General features: G+C 37.1%; 3 protein-coding genes across 14 annotated transcripts; all 3 read right to left on the bottom strand.

Moving 5' to 3' along the window:
* Window positions 1–99: 99 nt before the first annotated feature.
* Window positions 100–9,851, bottom strand: LOC137745061 (Transducin/WD40 repeat-like superfamily protein). 4 transcript variants are annotated; one of them, XR_015954799.1, is made up of 20 exons: window positions 9,574–9,821; window positions 9,359–9,426; window positions 9,006–9,243; window positions 8,676–8,806; window positions 8,418–8,535; window positions 8,020–8,246; window positions 7,771–7,873; window positions 5,984–6,054; window positions 5,775–5,849; window positions 5,561–5,704; window positions 5,231–5,462; window positions 4,546–5,064; window positions 3,544–3,603; window positions 3,344–3,465; window positions 2,868–3,002; window positions 2,248–2,332; window positions 2,008–2,120; window positions 915–1,031; window positions 744–812; window positions 100–636 (listed from the first exon to the last, which is right to left on the bottom strand). XR_015954799.1 is itself a non-coding variant. In XM_088682587.1 (20 exons), exons 3-20 carry the CDS (start codon window positions 9,031–9,033, stop codon window positions 573–575), a joined length of 2,403 nt encoding a protein of 800 aa, XP_088538713.1. In that variant the 5' UTR covers window positions 9,034–9,243; window positions 9,359–9,426; window positions 9,574–9,851; the 3' UTR covers window positions 100–572. The 4 variants fall into 4 exon arrangements, 2 of the variants coding, with proteins under 2 accessions (XP_088538713.1, XP_088538714.1); XR_015954800.1 differs by having other exon boundaries at window positions 100–633; XM_088682587.1 differs by having other exon boundaries at window positions 2,248–2,322; window positions 9,574–9,851.
* A 4,464-nt stretch (window positions 9,852–14,315) lies between these two features.
* LOC137736778 (alpha-galactosidase 1) lies at window positions 14,316–18,691 on the bottom strand. Of its 4 annotated transcripts, none has more exons than XM_068476044.2 (16): window positions 18,189–18,691; window positions 17,272–17,569; window positions 16,863–16,921; window positions 16,719–16,775; window positions 16,599–16,633; window positions 16,420–16,523; window positions 16,217–16,292; window positions 16,046–16,104; window positions 15,855–15,920; window positions 15,674–15,757; window positions 15,509–15,573; window positions 15,299–15,381; window positions 15,116–15,206; window positions 14,955–15,004; window positions 14,719–14,859; window positions 14,316–14,602 (listed from the first exon to the last, which is right to left on the bottom strand). In XM_068476044.2, exons 2-16 carry the CDS (start codon window positions 17,442–17,444, stop codon window positions 14,510–14,512), a joined length of 1,236 nt encoding a protein of 411 aa, XP_068332145.2. In that variant the 5' UTR covers window positions 17,445–17,569; window positions 18,189–18,691; the 3' UTR covers window positions 14,316–14,509. The 4 variants fall into 4 exon arrangements, with proteins under 4 accessions (XP_068332145.2, XP_088538718.1, XP_088538717.1 ...); XM_088682592.1 differs by having other exon boundaries at window positions 18,083–18,543; XM_088682591.1 differs by lacking the exon at window positions 18,189–18,691 and adding an exon at window positions 17,741–17,819.
* A 524-nt stretch (window positions 18,692–19,215) lies between these two features.
* LOC137737269 (pyruvate kinase, cytosolic isozyme) lies at window positions 19,216–22,608 on the bottom strand. Of its 6 annotated transcripts, none has more exons than XM_068476699.2 (4): window positions 22,295–22,608; window positions 21,782–22,168; window positions 20,399–20,860; window positions 19,216–20,256 (listed from the first exon to the last, which is right to left on the bottom strand). In XM_068476699.2, the coding sequence occupies exons 2-4, from the start codon at window positions 22,037–22,039 to the stop codon at window positions 19,444–19,446; spliced, it is 1,533 nt and encodes a 510-aa protein (XP_068332800.2). In that variant the 5' UTR covers window positions 22,040–22,168; window positions 22,295–22,608; the 3' UTR covers window positions 19,216–19,443. The 6 variants fall into 6 exon arrangements, with proteins under 6 accessions (XP_068332800.2, XP_068332804.2, XP_068332802.2 ...); XM_068476703.2 differs by having other exon boundaries at window positions 22,307–22,520; XM_068476701.2 differs by having other exon boundaries at window positions 21,782–22,163; window positions 22,295–22,478.
* Window positions 22,609–26,548: the final 3,940 nt, after the last annotated feature.

Here is a 26,548-nt window from a genome sequence, read left to right as displayed (position 1 = left end):
AATTAGTTGTTGTCCACATGGCACAAATTTGACATCATTATCAATAAAAATTTGGGACACACAGTTAAAACATTATTATTTAATGATCAAATTGACGAATTGACTAACAGATGTATGACATTAATTTGTGTATGACATTGCAATGTTTAAAAGACGCAATATGAGATTGCCATTGCAGGCAAACTTGAGAGTGCAAAATATAATTTACCAATATATAATTGTTAATGCGGCCAAAGGATACAATTTGATGCTCAGATTAACCCATAAAAAAAGACGATACGATTGGATGCTGCCATGTTGGGTTACGAGTGAAACGGAGTGGAGCGATCTCCACTGAGTAGAGTGACACGTCGTCAATTAGCCTCTCGTTTTAGTTAATAGTTTAGAGTTAGCTTGTACCAGTTCTCCACTTAGGATTAATGTACAATCAGGGACTGCCCGAGCCTGCCAGGCCACACAACACAGAGAGCATTGAACCATCAGGGCGGTGTTGCAAGAGAGAAGAGGGGTTCACAACTCCAAAATGCACAAACTCCCTCCATACTGCACCTTCACTATGCACACTTTTTCAGTCATGAAATTTCCTGAAGAGCTAAACTCAACTCCTGTGCAGACTTTGCAATTGATCCTCCTCTTCTATGGGTAAAAAAGAACGCACAAAAGAGTATTGACATCTCCAGCATAATTCATTAAATGAGGGAAAAAAACCCCTGTATTGAAGCAAACTAAAGAAAAACAGGCACCTGGTAAGAGCAGGCAAACTGCATTTGACCTTTTCAAGCTCCATAAAACAGATGTTGCAACGCTCCAGCCTAGGATAACCATTTCAAAAAGATAGCCACCTCAAAGCTGATCATGCTTAAATCTAGATATAAGGTAAAGAAAAATGTATATCAGAACAATTAAAAGCATACCTTTTCTCGGCTTCAATATCAACGCCAACAGATGATGATGCAGATATTGCTGAATAGATCACAGAACCAAATACTCTAACCAACTTGAGCAGCATGTCCAAAGAAATGCCTAAATGCCTGAATAAAGATCAGGCCCGTCAAATAATGAGTATCAAAATTGCAGATGAAAGATCCCGAGCACAAAACCTAGTAAAGAATGGCTGTGAATTTATTTGCTAATCAGGAATGTTATTATTGCCTATCCAATTCAGCTTGACTACTACAAGGGGTCTGTCATTCTACCACAAAGCAACCAGACCCAGGATCCTAAATATTCTTCACCCAGGTAACATCCATCCTTCACCGGAAAATTGCTATTAGAGGCCCCTCTTTCACAGCCACCAACACCCTACCCCGCCTTTTTTTTTCTTGATTTCATAAACAATTGTTCTCGTTAGTGAAATTTTATGGGCAATCGATGGCATGTCACTATTTCATTCATATCAAACCTGTGAATATGGTGCCCGTAGTGCACCAGAAATCCACATGCCATTCCATTTTAAATGGAAAAAAATAATGTGGTGGCGGAGCATCACTCCTAAAAGAAATGATTGAAAATAAATCACTTCAAAAGCACAAAGCATATTTAGTTGAAAGAAATATTAGACTGGTTTCCCAGAGACAACTTGCACCAGCTTTTCCAATTTCAAAGCCAAAAGTGCGACACGCTCAGAAATCCACAGAAAGTTATAACATAACAAATGAATGGATGATACTTCTATGTGTATGCATAGCACTTTAGAAAACATTGGGGAGCAGAGGACACCTATGACATAGTGAGCCCCCTTATGCGATAGAACAAAAGAAAAAGACAACAAGTAAAAAGGGGAATGTATCCCATAACTCAGATATAACAGAGGAAAACCAAAGCACAAATTTATTACTTATGTGCAGCTGATCATAACTAAAACTCAAAATGAATATATAAAGAAGAAAAGTTTCTGGAAGCTGTTTAATGTCATTAAGATTCTAGAAGGCCCACTACCTGAATCCACGACAAAGACCCCAAATAAATAAAAAGAGAAAAACGGAAGATACTGCTAAAACTTCTTACCTATCCATGTTACTTTCTAGAAGGCCAGTGAGGAGTGGCAGAAGACAAGTGCATATATCCAGCGTGACAATATCAAATTTTTCTGTCATAATGCCAACTACGTCTGCAATGACCTGGATTAAAAGCACAAACATTATACAGAAACTTTAATTCTATACAATAACTAAAAGGGATGATTGCTCCACATTCAATAGTATCTAGAAATTGAGGGCTCAAGAAAAACTTCAGTTCTATACTTACAGCATGATCAGCCATCTTCTCCATTTCACCAAGGACTGCCTTAACATCATTCCTTTCCCAATATCTATAGACTACCTGCAAAGGGCTACCAATAACATTCATGAATTTATTAGGTGATAGTTAAATGTATTCTGTCAGCAAATTGTCACTATTATTATTGTAACTGAGCACTGATTGGTAGTTCCTCATTGCAGCTCAGCCATTCTTATATAACCTCCTACACGGAACCATTAGTTTGAAACCTATCCCAAACCCTAGGCCCCTATCTATCCCCAACCTTATCTGCCATTCAAAACACTACTAGCATAAAAAAAATAAAAAATAAACACTGAAATAACTGCTATTAAAAAAACATTCAAAAGATCTTGCATTTCTGTGGCTACAAAGTTGCAAACAGAAAAATAAAGCTCAAGAAATTCTATAGAAGGAAGAAAGATGGAATACAATGAATTATTGAAAGATAGTTGATCTAAGCTTTATTGACAACCCCAATTAACAAGCATTGAGCTCCCATCAACTTACCAACGCCCAAAATTCATGTAAAGAAAGAAAAGATGCACATAGAAAACAATAGCACCACATAAACACTTAAAAATAGTCTCAAAACCAATAAATATAACCTGTAATTTGGCAAGACGAGATTGCATGGAGCCAACAAATAGATTGTGTTTTTCCAGGAGATCTGCAATAGCATCCTCATCACTAGCAGTCACTGTTTCTTTTTCAGTAGATGTAGGATAACCTCGTTGCTTAAACTTCAAACAAAAAGAAGATGGCATAGGTTACAAATTTTGTCCACCAAAACGGAACACCATCCAGAAGCTATCATGAGAAAATGATCAATCTTATACAGTTCCATGGTCTCTACTACAGTGCTCTATCCATGGTTTCTAGTCAGTCCTCATATCATGACATTATGGGGAAAGAAAAGTACATTGAGAATTGGGCAATCAATTTGCAATTAAATTATCTCATGGTTAATGTCATTCTTTAAAAAATGACAGAATATTCCCATGTCATTTTCTTAAGTACAATATGTGATGTGTATCAAGAAAGAAAGATGGCACCAAAAGGCAGAACAAAGATGTGGCCATACCGCAATTAAAGGGATAATGTTTGGTGCAGATGCTGTTCCCATGGTACCGTTGGAAGTAGGTCCCTCGTAGTTAGAATTTCTCTCTCTTTTCTCCCAATTTACAGCGATTGAGCGCATTCTCCCTAGATATACCATACAGAGCTTGGGTCATACTTCACTAGACTAGTCTTATAAATGACGCACAAGCAAAAACACTATACCTCCTCTTTGACCTTCAGCAAAATGTGCATCTCTAATCACCTTGTGCCCTGGAGCCTCATCTTAATAACAAAAAAGAAACAAAAGTGAAAAAAAATTGAAGCTTAAGGTTTGACAACGACACTCGGTCTCAAAGGTATGAAAAAGATAGACAAACCCACATGTACAATGCCATCAGTCATTAAGGAAAACATTACAGATAATATAGAATAAAATACTATACAATAGAGAAACCAAACTAAAACACATGGGAAATGACGGCAATGAATATGCAAAACATACACAAGTTCTTATAACAGCCATTCAGACTGCGCATATGGAGAATCCATTTTCAGAGTAAGGAATTTTCCCAGTCCCTTGGTTGGCAATACCATCCACAAAGGGTTAGTTGCTTATTTTGGTTTTCATGATCAGCCGTCCATCTGCTTGCTTTCACACTAGTGACAATTCCTTTCTTTGCGTGACTATCTGATAAAAACCTACGTGAAGTATTGATTATCAATCATTTGAGGAAATGAGATGCTTGTGGTTCTACTGTATGCTTGGTTCATTCTACCAGCCTTGTACAACCTTCACAACTGATTATGAAAACTGTTTTATTTCCAAGATAATACTAGAAACCTATAAGGCTATAACATTATTTTGGTACCACAAAACAATTATTTAAGTAAGGGGTCAGGCAGGGGGGAGGGCGACCTCCCCAATTCACACACATGAAGGTTTGAGCAGCTGATATTATAAATTTAATATTTACAATATTCTGCCCATAAAGATATTTAAAATATCAATATAATCTCCAGTGTTCACACATTGAAGGCTTGTGTTGCAGAGACTAGAAAATCATCAGACTTACGATAGTATGGCTCATTATAGACATGTCAATGATGTATAAACATCTTCAAAACAACCACCCCAAGAATCAAGATCCAAAATTAGACTAAATGACAATATATTGAATATATTGGATATGAGTGGAAAGCGTGCTACCAAGATTAGATACATACAACTTTCATGCTGGTAACTTGCAGTCAGCTCCATCATTGAACTTGTTTCAAGCTTCCCAGGCGCAAAACATATATCATCCTTTGTGTTTTTTTCAGCATGTATTTCCCGAGTTGAATTTATAACTGTTGAGAAGCCATTCTTATCTGCCGCACTGCTTAATTCAATAGCCTTAGAAGCAGGGGATTCAGACACAGCTGGCTTATCCACTTCTTCTCTGCTATTGGACAACTTCCGGAGATCAGTTGCCTTTGACTGCAAAGATAACGCCAGTGGTCTTCCAGCAATGCCGACCTCTTTTCTAGATTCAGCTGACAGCTCTGACCTCATACTAGTTCTTGGCACAATTACAGGTATGACATCAGACTTGTTAAATGTTGGAATATTAGCTGTTGAATGGGTCTTAGTAGAACTCCTCTTCAGGGTTGTTACAGTAGGAACTGCCACTGAACTAGCCGCAATAGTTTTTGGACTGGAATTCAAATTGATCCTTTGAGGAGTAACAGGAAAACTTCCTGTGGCTTCATTCAGAGGATAATCATCAGGCATTAAAAAGTCAACATCAGAATGAAGTAATAACATAAGAAATGTAAACAAGCTAAGGTAAGATCTGTGATAAAAAAAAAATCTGAGAATCTCATTGACACCGCAAAAATTAAAAATTAAAAAGGCTAATAGTTTGCCTACATGCAATAATTTTTGGCTCCTTAACGAGATCTGAATTCTGTGAAACTGATAACCTTCCAAGAGACTTTGTTTCCTTCACTAAAGAATCTGAATTTTGAGAAATAGATAACCGGCCCAAACTAGATTTGGCAGCATTTTCATTGAGCACGGAGAGATTCCCACCAGACAATGATTTAGATTCTGAGTGCTCACTCAATCTGCTGGCATTACCAATTGCATACGGTTCTATGCGCTATACCAAGCAACAGATAAGTTTGAAATCAATAGTTAATAGCACCAGGGCTAGAAACCAAGAAAACACTCCAAGAACAAAGATAAACTGAATAATACCGAGATGTCTACAACCCACACTCCAACACAACTCTGATTGTATGAGCATCCAAGAAGCTTTCCCTCATGAACAGTAAGATCTGACAATCGAGACCATCCCACCTCCACAGCATCATGGCATCTTATTGGCTCCCACGAGAAAACCTACATAGTAAAATTATAAAGTATGCATACCTGATAATCCTGATTATTATGAAGGATTATATGAGCTTACCTTTAAACTTTCATGCAATCCACAGAGTAGGACTCTCCCATCCGGGCTAAAAGTCAAAGAACGCACTCCAGTTGTCTGTTAGAAACTAGAAATGAGATAGATAATCTCCTTATAGAAAGAAAATCATGAGAATCTTAATTTCTTGGCAATATGGACCAATACTTTTACTAATTAAGAGCCAAGAGCAGTATTCATGAGGTACACGGTACCTCAGGTCCAGCTGAGCCAATTAGCTCAAAGGTTTCGAGGTCCCAAAATTTGACTGTCCTATCTGCTGAACCTGAAAGGAAGTGAGGAAGGGAGAAGAAAGCAATATATGTGAAATACTGTACAAGGACAGATGTGCAGTGTAAATGATTACAGATTACCAGAGTTTACAGTTCACATGCTGGAATAAAAGCAGAAGTAATAAGCACTTTATATGATTTGAGCAGCATGTTATGCACATTTATTGATAATTGAAACAAACCACACAACTTTGAAATGACACTATTATTGTTACTTTCATAACCAACATTGACAGCAGCAAAAGAGCCAGACAGATCGACTCGCAAGTTCCCATTAAAATAGGATACATACATGAAAATTCACTTGTCAGTCATTGGTGTTTTGGGGAATCTCAAAGACGTCAAGGTCAGAACATGGTAAAATATGTACATGACTTTTCTATGGGTAGAGTTTAAGGCGATCAATAAAGTAAAATCAGCACTGATATTGAAATTTCAGACATACAAATCTACGTTTGGAAAGGAAAAATGTGTCAAAAATAGAAAAACTCAACAATGTTCTTTAACAAAAATATTAACAACAAAGCCTTATCCCACTAAAAGTGGGGTCGGCTATATGAATCCTAAAACGCCACTGTGCTCGGTTTTGCGCCAAATCTTCTGTTAGCTCCAACTACTCCATGTTTTTTTCTTAAAGTCTCTTCCTTCATCCCTTTTACCTTGAGCCTCTATCTCATAATTGCATTTTCTAACTGGAGCATCTGCAGGTCTTCGGTTCACATGTCCAAACCACCTTAACCGATTTTCTCTCATCTTATCTTCAATTGTGGCCACTCCTACTTTACCTTGGATATCCTCATTCTGGATCATGTCCTTTCTCGTGTGCCCACATATCTACGAAGCATTCTCATCTCCACTACACTCATTTTTTGCACATGGTGATGCTTGACCACCCTACATTCCGTGCCATAAGCATTGTTGGCCTTATTGCCGTCCTATAAAATTTTCCCTTGAGTTTGATCGCACAACACACCCGATGCAGCTTGTATTCCATGGTTGAGTCTCTCTCAGTTAAAAAAGTAATGTGTTTAGGTCTCACAAATTAGTTGCTAGAATTTGTAAGTATATTAATGTGTATCTTTCCGGACTCATGTCCCACCCAATTAGCCTACGGGGACTACTTTGTAAGCTTTTACTGTCAGAGTTAGTAAAAGAATCTTTCTAATTTCTCTATTGTGGTGATTCCAATCATGTCTGGCATGATGCCATGGCCAGAGTGATTCCAGATATCTTCTTATATCCATATGGCTTCTGATTGTCCTACATCAATGAGATTCAAAACCTAGATATATCCGGATATTCCATCTTAAGTCACAGAAAGATATCTCAGAAAGATATTCATATTCCAACTTATATTTATTATTTATAGATTTTCTTGCCCCATTACACAACACAAAGCAGCAGACACCAGGGTATCCAATGATCAAACTGATCCAGTTAAGAACCAGATAATAGGTAAACCGATTTCAATAAGAAATGAAAACAGCAGGTAAAACTACTATCCATAGCAAGAAAGATGCAGCCTACAATGAAGCAATGGCCTATGTTGAGCTGTAGGATGACAAAATGGCACTTCAATATATAAACAATAATCCAATACCTCGAGGGACCATCAGAATACACCGACGATATTGACACCCATACTGTAATATACAGCTAATAACTCCAGCTCAACACATGACTGATGAGTACAAAAGAAGATCACTAACCTGTTGCTAGCAGAAACTCATGGGGATGAAAGTCTATGCACTGAACCTGGCCCTCATGACACTTGAAATCATGCAGCATCTTTCCAGCAGTCAGGTCCCACAACTGTGAAATAATAGACTTTAGTTTATATGTTGTCTGAAGAAAATGGCAAATGGCATAATTTGTCTATAGATTACATGTATCAACATCCAAAATAACGGCCAAAGAAAATAGAATTAATTATTTTGCAAGAGAAAAGGAATACTAACCTTCACAGTGTTGTCCTCTCCACAAGAAACAACCCAGCGGCCATCCGGGGTAAATCTGATAGCATTGACCCCTCGTGTATGGCCTTTGTATGTGTGAATACACCCCTTCTTCCTGATATCCCATATTTTGAGATTTGTGTCTAAGGAGCCAGATGCAAAGAACTCCCCAAAAGGATGAAAGTCCACAGATATACAATTGGATCTGTGACCAGTAAGTGTGCGAACAACTACACAAAAAATCACATAGCAAAACCAATAAAAGATATAAAAGACAATTTGACACCATAAAATAGATATCTAAAAAAGCTCCAGTACAATTTCGGTTGGGGGTGTTCTCTTGTTTGGAAGAATTTAAATTAAAATATTGCAAAAAAAAAAAAAAATAACAAACGGCATACTCTTTGCCTCCTCTAAATCCCAAAGCTTAATTGTCCCACTTGCAGCTCCTGCAGCTACTAAGACCTCTGAAGAATCAAAGCTTACTGAATCAATTCCACTGGTGTGTCCAGACAAACTCTGGGCATGAAGGCACGTTGAGAAGATTAGAATTAATGAAATAACAAATTTGTTCCAAGTTGATAACTATACAATGTCGCTGGAAAACTTGCAGCAGCATCAAATATTAACCTCAAAAGGAGACAGGGAGCGAAGGTTACCAGTAAGGCATTGGGTTTCCCAATGGCCCAGAGATTGACCTTGTGATCTTCTCCGCCGGTGACAAGAACTCTCGAAGATTTTCTGCCAATCTTGAGGCAATTCACAGCTGCAGAATGTGCTACAAATTCCTCTGAGCCACACCACAGGTTAAGGCTAGAACTATGGGAGATATTATTCTGAATCTGATACCCATACATACACACACACACACACAACAGTGTGTTTAAGTATAAAAAGCAAAATCATAGATTGTGTGTGTGTGCAATCTACAAATGAGGGAGGGAAACTGTAGAGCACATAACGAAATAAATAAACCAAGAGGAGGATACGTAGCTTGTAAGCGCGTTTAGTAGTCATGGGGGAAGAAGAAGAAGAAGAAAAGAGAAACCCTAGCCGCCCTAGGTAAATATAGCAGCAGCACGGACCAAACCAGTCTGCCGCGGTCCACACACTGAAATCAAATCTCAAATGTCAAGTTACTGCTGAAAACGATGAGGACGGTGATGATTGTGGTTCCATTCCGGATCTCGAAGAATTCACTCCGTTCCGTTCCGTAACGTTCAGTGCCTTCACATTTCAAAATTGAAAATTCAAATACAGAACAAGTTAAGGGATAAAAGAGATTAGATCGGGAGAAGAGAGCGATAGGAAATATGAAGAGTAGAATACAGAGGTACATTACGTTGAGGTTTCTTTCTTTTGTCGCTGTTGCTGCTTCTTCTTCACACTCTCTCAAAGTTGTCACAAAATCTAAAATTACATTTCTTGTCAAAGTTGAAATTGAAAATGTACGCGACAGAGAGACAGAAAGACGAAAGACAAAGGTACCGTACAGCAGAGAGTAGTAATTAATTAGTAATTAGAGTATTCTTAAAAGAATTTAGTAGTTACTGTTACCAGAGACTGCGCCTCAGCGAGTATCCCTCTGCTTCCAACTCCAATTTCATTCATTCATTCCCCGGAGCAGACAAGACCAGAGCAGAATAGATTGCTCAAATAAAATGGCAACGGCGGGGCTAGTGGCAGCAGCAGCGCCAATATATAATTAAGTACACGCAGACGCACACGACCTTCAGCCGCTTTCCTTTCACGACCTGGGTATGAATTAGTTGGTTTCAAACTCCGTATTTACAAGATTTAAAATTAAAATCTATTGTATTTTTTTTTCTTTTGTTGAAATCTGAATTCTAAACTCTCCAAAAATACAAACTCTGACCCACACCCCACCCGGACCCACCAAAAGTCACAAATGTGACAGTTCAAAATTTTTTAAAAATTACTTTTAAGAGCTCAGTTAGAGAAAATCTCTCATCTGTCCCCTTTCACTCTTCTTCCTTTCAAATATTTTAAGGAAAATTAAAGAAAAATTAAAAAAAAAAATTAGTTTTGATGAAAAATGAAAAATAAATATATAATGAATAGTATCAAAAAAGATAAAAATATGATTTTTTGTTAAAAATAAACAGTACCGAAAATGTTTATATTTCGTTAAAACTCCTAATATTTTATGATCTCTTTTTTATTTTTTGTCACTTCTATTTTGCTACTAATATCTGTTTACTCATCACCTTTTTTTGTCTTGCGCTTCCAAAAACTATATGCGGTCATTTCTCCTGCTAATCCATAAGCTGATATTTGCCTCCTTCCCATTTGGAGGGAAATACTCCTTTTCACTGGCCACATGGTTATAGTTTATATTCCAATGTCATAATCGAAAATGATTATTTTATTTATCATTATTTAAGATCATGTTCAAAGAAATTTATTAATTTGATAGTTATCTATATGCATCGAACAGATTGATTGTTATTGTAAATAATTATATTTTTATAATTAATGATCAATTAATTTGATTCATACGAATTACTAAACGGTCTTCAAATTAAATAAATTTTTGTAAAGGTATATCTTAAAGCGTGCGTTAATATGACGAGTGGGTGAGTAAAAACAGCATTGCCTTCTTGTATCTCCTTCCTTCCCCAAATCAAAATTGACAGGACTAGCCACCCATCACTCACCTTCCTCAACTCTCCACCTTATCCATTTTTCTTTTCTTTACGGGACGAATTCTCGTTTCCTTTTCTTCATTTTTTTATTTTATTTTGGGTTTTCAATATGTTTTTCATTTAATGTATCTAATTCTCATACATTTTGCATATATATTCATGAAAGTCAGGTTTAAAATGAGTCATGTCACAGATCCAAGACAACCTAATTAAAATAAATAAATAAATTATGGACATACACACATGTACATACATTACGTGAGAGTCATTTTTAACGATCACATACTTATCTCACTTTGTTATAAATTTAACTAGAGATGTTATGACACATCCCAATCCGAAATGTCCATCTGGACTCTGAATCGAGCTGTGTTGGCCGACACTAGGAGAGTGACGAAGCCATACAGTGTAGTGATGTGAAAAATGTGAATAAATTTGAACTTAAAAGTGCCTAAGCTTAAGAGTACGCTTGTGAGCGAGAATGAACTCATTTCACACGTAATATAAGAGTATAAGTAAAGTACAATAAAATATGATGAGAATTATACCCAAGAAACCTTAAGCATAGTGATGTTTGTGAATCTTAAGCATAAGTGTGAAATTTCTGTACAAGCAAAACAACCCAAGAAACCTTTTAAGTCCGTGGAAAGAAATACCCAAGTTTTAGAGCCTATACATAGTGATGTTTGTGACTCAAATAGATTACCTACTAGAGCTGGTAATAAGTATTTTGTCACATTTATAGATGATTGTTCGAAGTATTATTATATTTATTTGATAAAGACCAAGGTCGAAGTATTTGGTAAATTCAAGATGTGGAAAATCAACTAGAGGTGGTGATAGAGGTGGTAAATAAAGAGACTTAGGTCTGATAGAGGTGGTGAGTACACTCTTACCGATCTTAGTATTTTTTGTGAAAAGCATGGTATTATACATGAAGTAACTGCACCCTATTCTCCACAATCAAATGGAGTTGTAGAAAGGAAGAATAAGACCTTACTGGACATGATGAATGCAATGCTTTTGAGTTCTGGATTACCAAAAAAATTTGTGGGGGTGAAGCAATTTTGACTGCATGTTTTATATCAAATAGAATAATCATTAAAGACAACGCTACTACTCCATATGAAATTTGGAAAAAGAGAACACCAAATCTCCAAGTCTTGAAAGTGTGGGGGTGTTTGGCTAAAGTTGCAATCCCATAACCTAAGAGAAAGAAGATAGGACCTAAAATTGTGGATACTGTTTTCTTAGGTTATGCTCATGATAGTAGTGCCAATAGAATTTTAGTCATCAACTCTGAAATAAATGAAATTCGAATAACACTATATTGGAGTTTAGGGATGCAACATATTTTGAAGACATATTTCCTTTCAAGACTAGAATGCAAAAGCAAATGGTAGATAGATCATGCACTAGTACTGATAAAGCCTCCACAAGTATTAGTCATCAAGACACAAATGAAGAAGAACCTCCAACAGAACTTAGAATGAGTAAGAGACCTAGAGTGGAGAAGAACTTTGACGATGATTTTTATATATATTTTTTAATTGAAGGTGATCCAACAACATATAAAGAAGCCATGATCTCTGTTGATGCTCCATTTTGGAAAGAAGCTATAAATTGTGAAGTTGAGTCTATTTTACAAAACAACACTTGGGAGTTAACGGATTTACCACCCAGTACTACACCAATTGGTTGTACGTGGGTATTTAGGAAGAAATTGAAGCCTGATGGAAGTATAGACAAGTACAAAACTAGGCTAGTAGTCAAAGGATTCACTCAAAATAAAGGAATTGATTATTTTGACACTTACTTTCCTGTGTCTAGGATTACCACAATTAGGATCCTCATAGCATTAGCTTCTATACACAATTTAGTAGTTCATCAAATGGATGTTAAAACAACAATTTTGAATGGAGACTTAGATGAAGAAATTTACATGGAGCAGCCCAAAGGATTTATAGTGAAAGGTCAAGAACGTAAAGTGTGTAAGTTGGCTAAATCATTATATGGGCTTAAGCAAGCTCCTAAGCAATGGCATGAGAAGTTTGATAAAGTCATTTCAGAATATGATTTTGAAATTAATGAGCATGAAAAGTGTGTCTACTATAAGGAAATGGACAATGTGTTATTTTATGTCTTTACGTCGATGATATATTATTATTTGGAACTAGTCTGGAAATTGTGAAAGATGTTAAGTCTTATCTATCAAAGAGATTTGACATGAAAGATCTAGGAGAAGCCAATAGTATTTTGGGAATGAAAGTAGAAAGGACACAAACATGTTTTATTATAAACCAAGCTAGTTCAATTGAGAAAATACTTAAGAAGTTCAACTTTTTCAATTGCAATCCTGTCTCGACACCATATGAACCAAGCGTGTGCTTACTTAAAAATAGTGGTGAACCCGTGTGTCAACTCCAGTATTCTCAAATGATTGGGTCTTTGGTGTATATAGCAAATAAAACTAGACCTAATATAGCTTATGCGATTGGAAGGCTAAGTAGACACACTCATAATCCAAGTCAAGAACACTAGAATGCTTTAAGGCGAGTATTTAAGTATCTAAAAGGAACTATGGATTATTCTATACACTATAAAGGATTTCCTTATGTTGTAGAAGGGTACAGTGATGCAAATTGGATCACTAATAGCTCCGAAGTGAAATCTACTTCAGGTTATGTATTTTTATTGGGAGGAGCAGCTATATCTTGGGGATCTAAGAAACTAACAATAATTTCTAGAAGTACAATGGAATCTGAACTCATAGCTCTTGATAATGCATGTATAGAGGCTTTTTGCTTGATATCCCTTTGGTGAGCAAGCATATACCTGCCATTTCCATACATTGTGATAATAAGGTCGTGATAGATTTAGTGAGGTAGACACATACAAATAAGAAATTAAATAGACATATTAATGTTAGATACAAATCCGTGAGAAGCTTGTTAAATAAAGAAGTTGTTTCTTTAGACTATGTGAAGTCGGAAAAGAACATTGCAGATCAATTGACCAAAGGTCTATCTAGGAATGGAGTCCCAGATTTGTCGAGGGGGATGGGCTTAAACCCATAAGGAAGTCACCTAGAGAAGAAATCCAACCTTTGTGATTGGAGATCCCATGAAGAAGGTTCGATGGGTAGAAACAATCCATATTGTGTGACATATATTCCAACACTCTAAAATAGGAGAATTGAAATAAAATCCCATGCGCATCCCTATGACATTTGTGCTGATGATATATGATGTTAAGGAAGGACATTGTCCTGAATGAGTTCCAAGGCGGGCAATCTCCCGCAGAGTACAGGTCACATGTACTCTTGGAGGACTCACCTAAGTGAGAGTACTCGTGAGCCGCGATTGTGAGAATTGGGTTGTTCTCTAAAATCACTCATGAGAATCAAGATTAAGCGCATGGCCATTAATAGCGCTAACCCGTGCCAAGTTTTTTATCAATACTAAGTGTGTCAAATGTTGTAATCTGAATTAGAGGAATCTAAGCTAACATACATGCAGGTAGGTCATAGACACACCACCACTGAAACAGATGAGATTGCACAAGTTTCACTCATTCCCTTGAGGGGAGGCCCATCCGCCACAAGACGCAAACACACACACACACACATAAAAATCAGCGGAGAAGAGGAACTAATTTGCTTCCTCCAGATTGTTATTAATTGGAAATCAAGTTTTGGTCAAATGGTAAATAGGAACAGCTCGTAGATTGTAAACCATGAATGCGACAAACATTAATGAGAGAGACCTCAGAGACCTCTCATCAACACCATGAACATTCTGATTCAACAGAACTCAACTCATACATGGTTAAGACACTGGCTTCAAAACATACATTTTGCACGCATGAGAGTCCACAGTGGCTGTCAAGTTTCCGACAAATCGTGCCTTCAATGTCTTGTGCTGCATGACAGAAAGCAATGTATCAGCAAATATCTCCCATAAATTACAACACAGCTGCCAAAAGTAGCAAGAATTGAGAAAAAACAGATGATTGATAATACAAAGAATTAGTATACCTCCCAGAGGTCTCTTGCTTCAACAACACTGTTTGTGGGGATCTCAATGTCATCCCAGTGAGCTGTGACTGCAGTTCGCCAAGGGCCTCGGTTGACAAGGAGTAGAGCTACTCTGTATCCTGAAAGGGGCCCCGCCCAAATCTGTTCATTCAAATTTCAGAGTTACACACACAATGACAGAATACTTACGTTATGTATACATATCACAAGAGATTTGCTGGCATTTTCATTTTTACCTCCAGATCCCCTTCTGATCTGACCTTTTTAGCTTGGACACCAAGTGGATCTGTTACAGTTAACCATCATAAAAATCAAAATTCCGCTATTAGTGCAACTTGATCGTTCACTTCACTCACTAGGAAAGAAAAATCAGTGTCCGTCCAAAGCTTGTACTTACCTTGGTTTACAGAGATAACCTCTTTATTTGCAATGATCTCCATGTTCTCTTTTGTGATATTCCTCACATCGCAGCCAAGAAGAAGGGGAGCCTGCAACACAGCTCATGTGTAACCAAACAGATGACCTAAAATTGCACATTTCATATAAAGAAGAGCATCTGGCATATCAAAGTTTATGGTACCTTAGAAATGGCCCATACGCTAAAATGGACTACATATTCATCTTTTGTCATTCCTCCATTCCCCACTTCTAACATGTCGGGATCTGTTCAAAATTTCAGCAGATAAATAAGATTAACCTCTTAGTGAAATATCAACACTCAACAGTGTGCCCAACCCAAATGACAGTATATGTAAAACGGGGTTGTTGGTTGCATTAGCAGAATATTCACCATTCCAGCCACCAGGTCCGGCAAATTCAGCATAAACTTCATTCATGTCAGCTCTAGAGATCATACTGCCAAGCAAAATGCCAATAAAAAGGTATTATGTGAGAGTGAGACCCCAAAAACATGAGACCAAATTGAGAGTCAACGGAAGCACATACATGTTTCTACCTTTCCCATGTATCAGAAATGTCATTAGTAGTTCTCCAGCTATTTCCTACTTTAGCACCCCATTGAGCAGGGTGCAAATCTCCCCTAAAAAACGAAATAGAAAGCAAAATTAAAAACTTAGGCCTATTACTAAGAAAAACACGATACATGGTTTTTGAGTTTAAGCAAACAGGACCATTACCATTCACAAAGCGAAAAGAATATGGGACGACCTGATTTCATCAGAGCTCGGGTCATTACAGGGTACCTACAAGAGGAGTTGAAATATTTGTAGAAAGGTATTTGTCATATGGAGACCTTATCCCGGGAAAATTAAGTGCAGGCAGGAAAGTACTTTGTGCGGTATCATCATAGCTATTCTAGGTATTTTACCTAACAGTTGGCTTGGAGTCATCATTATTACAGTTATCATACTTCAAATAATCAATTCCCTGCAAAGAAAGTGCATGAGCATTTCAAGATTCTGTGACAACATATCATCATCATTGGAGATGTTATGAGTCCTTTTGATTGAGTGAAGTGATTCCAACATATATATCGTACCCAAGCAGCAAATGTTTTGGCATCTTGCTCTTCGTGGCCAAGTGAACCAGGCATGGTTTTGCTGCAAGTGAAGTACCTGCAAAGTATAAGCGAATGTACTATTTGTTTAGTTGTACTTTAAGTATATATCAACATTCAAGAACAGCTCTACATGTAGCATATATCTGTAATGGGATGGGGTATATGAGAGTTAGATGTGTTACCCTGCATCTGAGTAAATTCCTAGCTTAAGACCCTTGCTGTGAACATAATCCGCAAGAGCTTTAATGCCTGATGGAAATGTTGATTTCTTGGGCACTAGATTGCGCTGCGTATGAAATTTTATGCATGTTCAGTACTTTTACAGCCGAGCTTGTTTGTGATGAAAAATAGAAACAAATACCTTGTGATCACGAGCAATTTCGGCCCAGCAATCATCTATAGATATAGAGAGCATCAGCTTTTATTAAAATTGGAAAGTACCAAGCTACCCAAAAAACAAAAAAAGAGAGAAGAAGGATACCTATGTTAACATAGGTATATCCAAGTTTAGAGAGACCAGTGGAAACCAGTGCATCAGCTGTCAAACCAACCAGAGAAATTAAGCAAGCTTTGGAAACAAAACATGGCTTTGATCAGTAGGCAAGAGTTAAGTTGCTGGAGTTACCGGTTGCTTTGATGATTTTCTCATCGATTTTGCAGTTGAAGTGATTCCAACTATTCCACCTAATTAAGCAAGCAAAGAAAACATCATTAATCATTTAATCTTAATCCCACAAGCTTGCAAGTATTTGAATAAAATTGTAGTTGTGGGTTGTGGCACATGTTGATATATATAATATTAGGATTTAAACGCAAACGGCCTCTTGTTGATATATATAACACTCCAAGTGCGTAAAAACAGCAGAAGGAAAATAAATTGCTTCCCATTTCGTAAGTTTGCTGAAATATATATATATATATATATATATATATATATATATCTTAGAATCTGATCTGACTGGCTGTGGCTGACCATCGATCAAAGGAGGCAAAAATATTAATTTTATATAGTTTGTAAATGAGTAAAATTCTACCCCATGGGAGGAGTGAGTCCAAGTCCGTTGGCAAGCAGATTTCGTCTGAGTTGCGAAGAAGCTGCCGCAGCTGAAGCTGAAGAAGCAAACGACAAACCCATTGCCATTATCAACAACATCACAATCATCACTATTGTACCATGATCACAATCACCACCATCCTTCTTCCCCATATTGGCTGCCGCTGCTGCTGCTTCTCCTTCCTTACTGTCTCTTACTCTACCACTCACTCCCCTCTAATGTTGACTCACTTGACCAGATTCCTCTGATTCTCTCTTTATCTTAGGATAAGAATGCTCTATATCCACAAAACAAAAAAGAGGAAATTAAAAAGAGAGGATCAAATTCCGTTGGAGAGATAAAAGGAGATATGAACTTTAAATTGTTTTACACTACAATCCCGTATTTTAGACTTAAAAAACCGAAGAAAATAACTATATTAAAGAGTATGATAAGATAAGAATTCCACCGTTGTGTGGTGTTTTCGTTACGGTAAATATTTTCACCTTAATTTTTGTCAAGAATCCCGCCATATAAAGAAAGTTCGCGTAACTGGTAACTAGCCAATAAGGACAAATAGTGAAACCCTCTAAATTAGCGACATAAAAAAGATTTTCTAATACCAAATAGTAAGTAAATAAATAAATAAATAAAAATATTTTCTAGATTAGATTGGATTGGGGACATATAAAATATTTAATTACATTATTGAAAGTGTAGTCTGAATCTTCAAATATTCAATTAATATTTGGAAAAATGGAATAATAAATTAAAAATCTTTGGGAAGAAAGGATTATTACGATCACCGTACAATGTATAACTTTTAACGACGAGAAGAGGAAAGTGGCCTGCTGAAAGTGAACGTAGGTTGAATAAATAGACACAAATGAAATGGAATTACACACTCTGACACTCACATGTTTTTCATGCGATGCGCGATGCGTTGAGTCCCGATTCCTGACCAACTGACAAGGGCCTTCTCTTAGCTAGCTGTATTCCTCGAAATTAGCAATTGACACCACCCTTGGCTATCTGAGCTCCAATCTTATGTCGCCTTCCTTCTCACTCGTGGTGTGATCAATAAATGGTTTATGGTCATTGTAGCTTTCTGATGTAATGATGTAACAATAAACCTTACACGTGTAAGTTGTTCTATATTGTGGTCTGGTCACAATGGCTCTCCTGGCTATGAGCCTATCTGCCTTCGCTACAATGGCTCCGGACTCATCGATTCTTGTTGGCGTTGCATTTGCATGCGAAAGGTTCTTGAATAAGGCACTTGGATTGGGGTGAGTGCGAGAAGAGGGTGAGAGCAACAGAGAAGAGGCGCAGGGCAGGTAGGTTGTTTTTTGTCTCTTTGCATGAATGCTTGGTGCGTGGGAAGTGGGCCTACTGCTGTTTTGAGCTTTACGACCGCACTGCGCACTAGGGGTAGCTAGCTTTGGCTTTAGAGGGAATCTACTTTTCAATCGATTGTATTAATTTATTTATTTGCACATCATCACCATTGTCTTAGGCTTTGTCTTCGGCTTTAAAGAGAATCTCTCTAGCTTAATATGCAAGGTCCAACCTCCTTCCAAAAAAAAAAAAAAAAAAAAAAAAATGCAAGGTCCAACCACATACTATTCAGCAGAGAATGTGCCAACAGGCCCAACCCCTAACATGATCAAGACCAGCCACAACCAGAAAAACTACAGCAGCGCACTAGGGCGAGGGACTTTAAATGTTCCATGGAACTTGGGGTAAATTTGTTAGGAATGCACCATTGGGGTAAACTTTGAAATGACTCCTGGAAATGTGTCATTCCAAATCCCATTTTTTTTTTAGTGTTCTCGTAGTCCAGTTTTCAAAACTGGTTTGAGACTGAACTTCTTTGGTATTTTAAAAGTCTCTCGTCCAAACATAGCGGTAATAGTCCCCCGAGCCTTATTTCTACACCCGGGAAAAATCAAGCATACTCCCATAATAGCTCATAGCTTGTGCAGCATAAAGCAATAAAAATCTAGAGGTACCATGCCCTCTCACATAGCTTCAGAAAAGAAAGGTAACTACTACACTTTTCAGTGCTGTGATCGCTAAAACATAATAAGGGGCTAGAAACCAAAACCCATTTAGTCCATCTCAGCTACATTGCTTTACCGTGCAAATGTTGGTACTCTGCAAACCTCAGTTTTATTTTACCACACAGATCTTAATAACAGAGGCGACTCCAATGCGATGAAGTGCCACCACAGCATCCCCAGGCGTGCACAATCCCCTCTCTGTTGCTGACTTCAGAGCAGCTTCCAGGATCACCTCTGTGGATTCTGCATCGGTAGCTTTGGCAGACCCTTCAGCCAATAGAGGAATCAACCCCCTGTAGATCAGGCTATGTCTTGCCGGAGTCTCATCACTGCAGGTCCAATCAAAGGAGTCTGTGGTCAGAACTGGAACCACCACTGACAGGATAGGAACAGCTGGCCGGTACTTCGCCACCAATTTGGCTGTGCTCCCACCTCGTGTCAACACAACAATGAGTTTGGCTCTGGCCTTATTGGCTGTTCTGACAGCAGAGGATGCAAGACTCTCCAAAGGGCTCATTGGAAGGGGCGTCGACTTTATCATCTCCTTAAAGATTGCCCTGTAATCAAGGGAAGATTCTGCCTCAATACATATACGAGCCATGATTTTCACGGCGAGTTCTGGATAGGACCCAGCTGCACTCTCACCACTAAGCATGACACAATCAGTGCCATCAAGGACAGCATTAGCTACATCAGTGGCTTCAGCACGGGTTGGCCGTGGAGACTTGATCATGGATTCAAGCATCTGAGTGGCAGTGACCACGGGCTTGCCCACAAGATTACACTTATATATCATCATCTTTTGTGCCAGAAAAATTTTCTCAACTGGGATTTCCATTCCAAGATCACCACGGGCAACCATGAATGAATCTGTCTCTCGCAATATCTCATCAAAGTTGATAACTCCCTCCTGGTTCTCAACCTATAGAAACCACAGCAAACTTAACTGGTTAATTAATGAAAAAAACAATCAGACATACAAACCCAAAAAGTAAAGCTACGGATCATCTTCTGACTTCAATGCTGGGACAATCGAACATTAAAAGCGAGGTTACTGGTCATACCTTTGACATCAATTGTATGGTCTTTGCATGAGGTCCAAGAACTTTACGGACATTAACAAGATCTGATCCCTTGCGTACAAATGAAAGAGCAATCATATCAATCTTGTTGGGCACGCCCCATTCCAGAATATCTTCCTTATCCTTCTCCGTCAGTGTGGGAAGATCCACCACAATACCAGGAAGATTGACATTTTTTCTTTCACCCAGCATTGCAGTGTTCTCACAGCAGCACCTAACTGTACCAGCTGCTGGATTACAAGATAATACAGTGAGAGTAATGGTGCCGTCTGCACATAAAATGGTATTTCTCGGCTTCAAATCCACAGCCAGCTTCTTGTAGCTCATGGAAATCATCTCTTCATCCCCCTTGATGCTGTAATCAGTAGTAATAGTAATTTCCTGCCCTTCCTTAAGTTGTATGGGTTTTCCACCCTTGAGGAATCCAGTCCGAATCTCAGGCCCCTACAAAAAGTGGAAGTAACAAGTGTTCAGTTTCAAAATGTGGAAAGTGGAACATTATTGTAGACCAGACCATCTTTAATTGTTGTTAGAGTTTGTTAGAATGTGGATTAACAATTTTTTTATATTCTAAGTTTCTAACACTTGCTGTCATATGTAGGCTCTTTCCACCGGTAGAACCAGCATGTGGATTCAACTTAAGATTGAGAGGGTTGTGATTGCAAGAAATTGAACATGGGATCTAATGCTCCGATACCATAATGTAGTAGTTTGCTTTCTAACAGTTACATATATTTTAGTAGAGGCGCGAACTTAATCTTGTAGCAATTCTTTCTGTTGTAATAGTGACCAAGCCTACCCAGTGTTGTTTCTCTCAGGAACATGGGACAGAAATAAAACAACTTTCAACCGTTTACTGACATAGACCACTTATCTCAAGAGGATGTGAATAGTGAACCACATGAATCAGCCAAACGATATTGGTAGAGGCTCAGAAGCTAAATTCTAGAGTAAGGAACTGGAAGATATACAACCCTTAAAACCATGTGTGGGGCATAGAGGCCCATGTGATAAATATTCATATTCATGTATCCATTCCATTGGAGTAGAGTAGAGTAGAGTAGGAAAAAGGTATCATATATGGATAATAATAGGACAAACACAAGAGTCGAATTGGATAATAACTAAGAAGCGGATAATGAAGACTAATGGTGAATAACACAGAGAGACAATTAAACAAAGCTATTTATTTATTTATTCCTTCATTCATTCCAGTAGTTCACCAGAAAGCAAAGCAGGAAAACAAAAACAAGAGTAGGATGAAAATTACACAAGTGAGGGTATACATATGTAGCTGCAGAAGTATGTATGTATAGGAAAGTGAAATCGAGAAATTAATTAGGAAATAGAGAGATAGATAGGGACCTTTGTATCGAGCATGACGGCGCAGAGGATCTGAGTGTTGTGCATGGCAGTGCGGAGATTGTCGAGGGTCTCCTGGTGGTAGTCGTGGGTGCCGTGAGAGAAGTTGAAGCGGGCGACGTTCATGCCAGCCCTTAGAAGCTTCTCGACCATTGGGACGGAGCGGGAAGAAGGGCCCAGGGTGCAAACGATCTTGGTCTTGGGGATGCGGCCGTCGTTGGGGAGCTGCTTGAGTATTCCTTCTATGTCTATGTTGGCCATGCTTTGAAATATGAATTTGATTGACTTTCTTCTCTTCTTTTCTCGGCTAGATAAGATAGATAGATCTTGGATCGATGACGATGATGATGATGATTTTATCTTCCGATTCGATTTCAAGTCGATTCTGAGCTGAGATTGATTAGCAATTAGCAGCACACAAACAAAACAAAGGAAGCCCTTCTATCTCGGATTTCTACCTTCAAATTCGTAAAAATAAAAAAACAAAAAAAAACAAAGAAGAAGTAGCAAGGTTACCAACTTAGTTACCAAGCCTTGCTCGTGGTGGCGGGGGCAGCTGGTGTCACAGTAGCAGTAGTAGTACGGAGGAGGAGGGAACAGCAAAGGAGAGGAGAGGAGGCAATCACAAATCCGAGTGAGCAGTTGCGGAAACTGTCTGTCTTTTGGTGAAAGAGTAAAGTAAACTGTGGGCTTAGGCACTAGCGACTAGACCGGACGTGTAAGAGTAATGTAAACGGTGGGCAACTTTGAAACCGGTGGACCCCACTGGACTGGACGCTGATGGGAATTTGAGAACCGACTACCCTCGACCAACTGTTCTCTCTTTACATAGGATAGGAGGATAATTTTCTCTCCTTCTAATTCCTCTCATTTTTTTCTCTTCTCATTTTTGAATGGTAATTCCTCTTATTTCTTTCTCTCTTTCTTTTTGAATAGTCACGATTAAACAACGTTAATATTTTTTATTTCTTAGCTTTTTATCCAAAATAGTTTCTGAAATTTGCATAACTTTTTATTTTGGTCATGAAATTTGAAATCGAATGTCCACATCAATCATTTTGGTCATTTCATGAAAAAATTTCATTAAATAAGAATAAAATGACAAAAATATCCTCAATTTTTGTTAAATCATTTTGGCATATTGTTTATTACACTTGAGAATAGTTTTATCATTTTAATCTTTATTTAACATAACTATTCACGGAATGACCATGGTGGACAACTTCAGAGACCACTTATATTGATTTCAAATCTCAGGGAACAAAGTAATGAATTATGCGAATCCGAGGGACCATTTTGACTAAAAAACCTCAACTTTTTCATAGAGAAAGAAAGACAAAAATGAAAGTGAGAGAAGAGATGAGGGGATTAGGAGAGGAAATAATCTTATTCCATAAATACAAACTCATCCGAAGAAAATAAGAGACTCAATTGAACATTTTTGAGAAAATAACAAGGAGAGCATTGGCCTAATAAAACATTATTCTTACCATCTTTTTGTATCATCTTTTTATTAGAGATGAGACCTATATATTTTGGTGAGTCACACATCTATTAGAGAGATTGTAAACGTAAGATTACTCTTGGCCCAAAAACCTCTCATTCATTTAGTATTATCCATTTTTAGGGTGTATTAAATTGGGAATTTGAGAAATTTTAGTAGATTTATAAATTCATGAATTTTTATGGAGTTTAATTGATTTGTAGAGATTGCATGTAAAATTTTGATTCAATTCTCTTGAAATCTCTTGGGAAGAGTTAAGATTTGTGAATGCTTAAAATACACTACGAAATCTCTCCAATTCCCTTTAGGGGTGTTTTCAATTGAGATTTTGAGGAATTTTTATTCTTTTAATGAATCAAGAGGTATCCAATCAAAATTTTAAGTGATTCACAAAAAATCAATGTGTATTCAATCAGGATTTTAAGGAGGTGTATTCAATTGGGAATTTGAGAGATTTTAAAGGATTTATAAATCCATAGATTTTTATGGAGTCTAATTGATTTGTAGAGATTTCATATAAAATTTTGATTCAATTCCCTCAAAATCTCTTGCGAAAATGTGAGATTTGTGGATACTTAAAATTCAGTACAAAATCTCTCAAATTCCTCAACTTTGTCAAATTCTTTAAAATCAAATTCTATTTGAATATACATGGATTGTTATAAAATTCTTTAAAATCTTAATTGAATACACCCGAATTTCTAACGATTTTAACGAACTATCTTAAAATCCTGATTGAATACTTATTAAATTTCAGATAATCACTTAAATTCCTGATTGAATACACATTGAATTTCAGATAATCACTTAAATTCCTGATTGAATACCCATATATTCATTAAAAGAATTAAAATTCTTCAGAATTCCAATTGAATACACCCTCCTTAAGATAGTTTATTGAAATCCTTAGAAATCCGGTTGTATTCAATTAGAATTTTAAAGAAATTTATAACGTTCCATATATATTCAATTATAATTTGAATTTAAAGAATTTGGAGAAGTTGAGGAATTAGAAGAAATTGAAGATATTTTATAGTGTATTTTAAGCATTCACAAATCTCACATATCCCAATGCGATTTCGAGAGAATTGAATAAAAAATTTACATGAAATCTTTACAAATCAGTTAGACTCCATAAAAATCCATGGACTTATAAATTCATTAAAATCTCTCAAATTCCCAATTGAATACACCCTCTTAATTCCTAAACTTTTTCAAATTCTTTAAAATCAAATTCTAATTGAATACACCTAGAATGTTATAAACTTCTTTAAAATCTTAATTAAATACACCTAAATTTATAAGAATTTTAATAAACTATCTTAAAATCCTGATTGAATACACATTGAATTTCAAATAATCACTTAGGGTCCGTTTGGTATCCTACCAAAAAAACTTTGATTGTTCCTAAAAATAATTTTCAAATAACATCACTTAAAAACAGTTTTCTTTTAAATCTTAAAATTTCAAAAATCTGTTTGGTTGAGTTTTTAAAAATAAAATTTTTTAGTTTGAATTCAAACTACTTGAGCAAAAACTGGAGGAGAGAGAGAATTGGGAAAAATGAGAGAGGAAATGGTTGGCGAGGAGAGAGAAGGACAAGGAGAGAGTGAAGAGGAGAGGGAGAGAAGGCAGATTGTATGCCCTCCTATTTGGATGCATTTCTCATCCCTTTTTATTTGCGTGATCACAGTTAAATCACATTAATATTTTATATTTCTATTATTTTTTGTCTTATTATCTTTATAAAAAAATCAATATAAAATATTGACGTGACTTAACCGTGATTGCACAAAATAAGAAGGGATGAAAAATGCACCATGGTGAGGAGTGAGAAGAAAAAAAGGGTGATGAGACAAAGGTTGAGAAGAGAGAGAAGACTGGATGTGACGTGGGGAGAGAGGAAACAGAGGGTAGGGAGAAGAAAAAAAAAAGGAAACTAACAAAAGTTCAAAAAAACTTTTCTTGTAATAATCCTTTTTAAAGTACAGTAAATAGTAACAGGAAAAAGTATAAACGTGATTTTTTTTTTAAAATAAACAGTATCAGGAATGTTTTATTAAATCTCCTAAAAAAAAAAGGGTCAAGGGAGAGCAAAAAAAAGATGTTGAGTAGAAAGCAGAAAAAACTCTAAAAACTCAATTTAGTGTTTTTAAGAAATAGCCTATGTTTTTATGTTAGTTTTGAATCCAATTTTTAAAAAGAGTCCTACCGAACAAGAATTAAACGCCTAAAACTCAAAAAATGTTTTTCAGTTAAAAAAGTTGAACTCAGAGCAGTTCCAGCCCAAGCCATTTGGACCGGCACCAAGTGAAAAAAATAGCATGGCACCCTGTCCATCACCTCCAGCCCGCAAAACAGGCTGGCACCCAGCCCAAGCCAGGCAGCAGCCCAGCCCATCCCAAGCCAGGCAGCAGCCCAGCCCATTTCGGACAAACCCAGAAGCCGGTCCAAAAGGCTGGCGCGTGCACAACACGCGCGACTGTGCGCGAGTAGCCGACAGCCATTGCAGGCGGTGGGGCCCACGTGCAGGGCAACTTGCGTTCGACCGGCTGAGGGCTACGTGGCCCTCCTCAGAGTCGTTGGATTTCCAACGGCTAGTTTTTGTAGGCCGTTGGATTTCCAACGGTAAAAAAAATTTAAATTTGACTTTTAAATTGGATCGTCCGATCACAGATCAACGGTCCACGTTTTTTTCACCAAAAATTAAAAAAGAAAAAAAAAAGGCCCAACGGTCAGAAATTTGACCGTTGGCCACGTGGCAGCTGGTTGGCTGTTGGATTTGATTATTTTTCAAATCCAACGGTCCAGATTAATTACAACATTAAAATTAATTAAAAATTGTGAAATTTTTTTTAAAAATACAGAAAAATTTTAAAAAATTAAAAAAAAAAATTCTATAAATACCTAACCCTCATCTTCAACCTTACACCACATTTCAATATTTTCTACACTTTCTACACTTTCTACATTTGAATATTTTCTATAAATACGTTCGGATAATGACACGTGGCGTGATGAGATTGGTTAAAAATCTTATCGAAATCTTGCCTAAATTATTGTAAACAGGAAGTGACACGTGGGTTGTCGGGATTGGTTGAAAATCTTAGCGGAAATCTATTCAAAAAATAGAACGTTCGGATAATGACACGTGGCGTGACGAGATTGGTTAAAAATCCTATCCGAAATTAAAACTATTTTTTTATTTATTATTTTATAAAAAAATTATTTAATATTTTAAATGGACTGGGTGCCAGCGCATTTTG

This window comes from Pyrus communis, chromosome 13 (assembly GCF_041283825.1).
Source record: "Pyrus communis isolate YQ-2024b chromosome 13, ASM4128382v1, whole genome shotgun sequence".
Taxonomy (NCBI): domain Eukaryota; kingdom Viridiplantae; phylum Streptophyta; class Magnoliopsida; order Rosales; family Rosaceae; genus Pyrus; species Pyrus communis.
The sequence above is the reverse complement of the archived record's forward strand: the minus strand, read 5'-3'. Positions and strand labels throughout refer to the sequence as shown.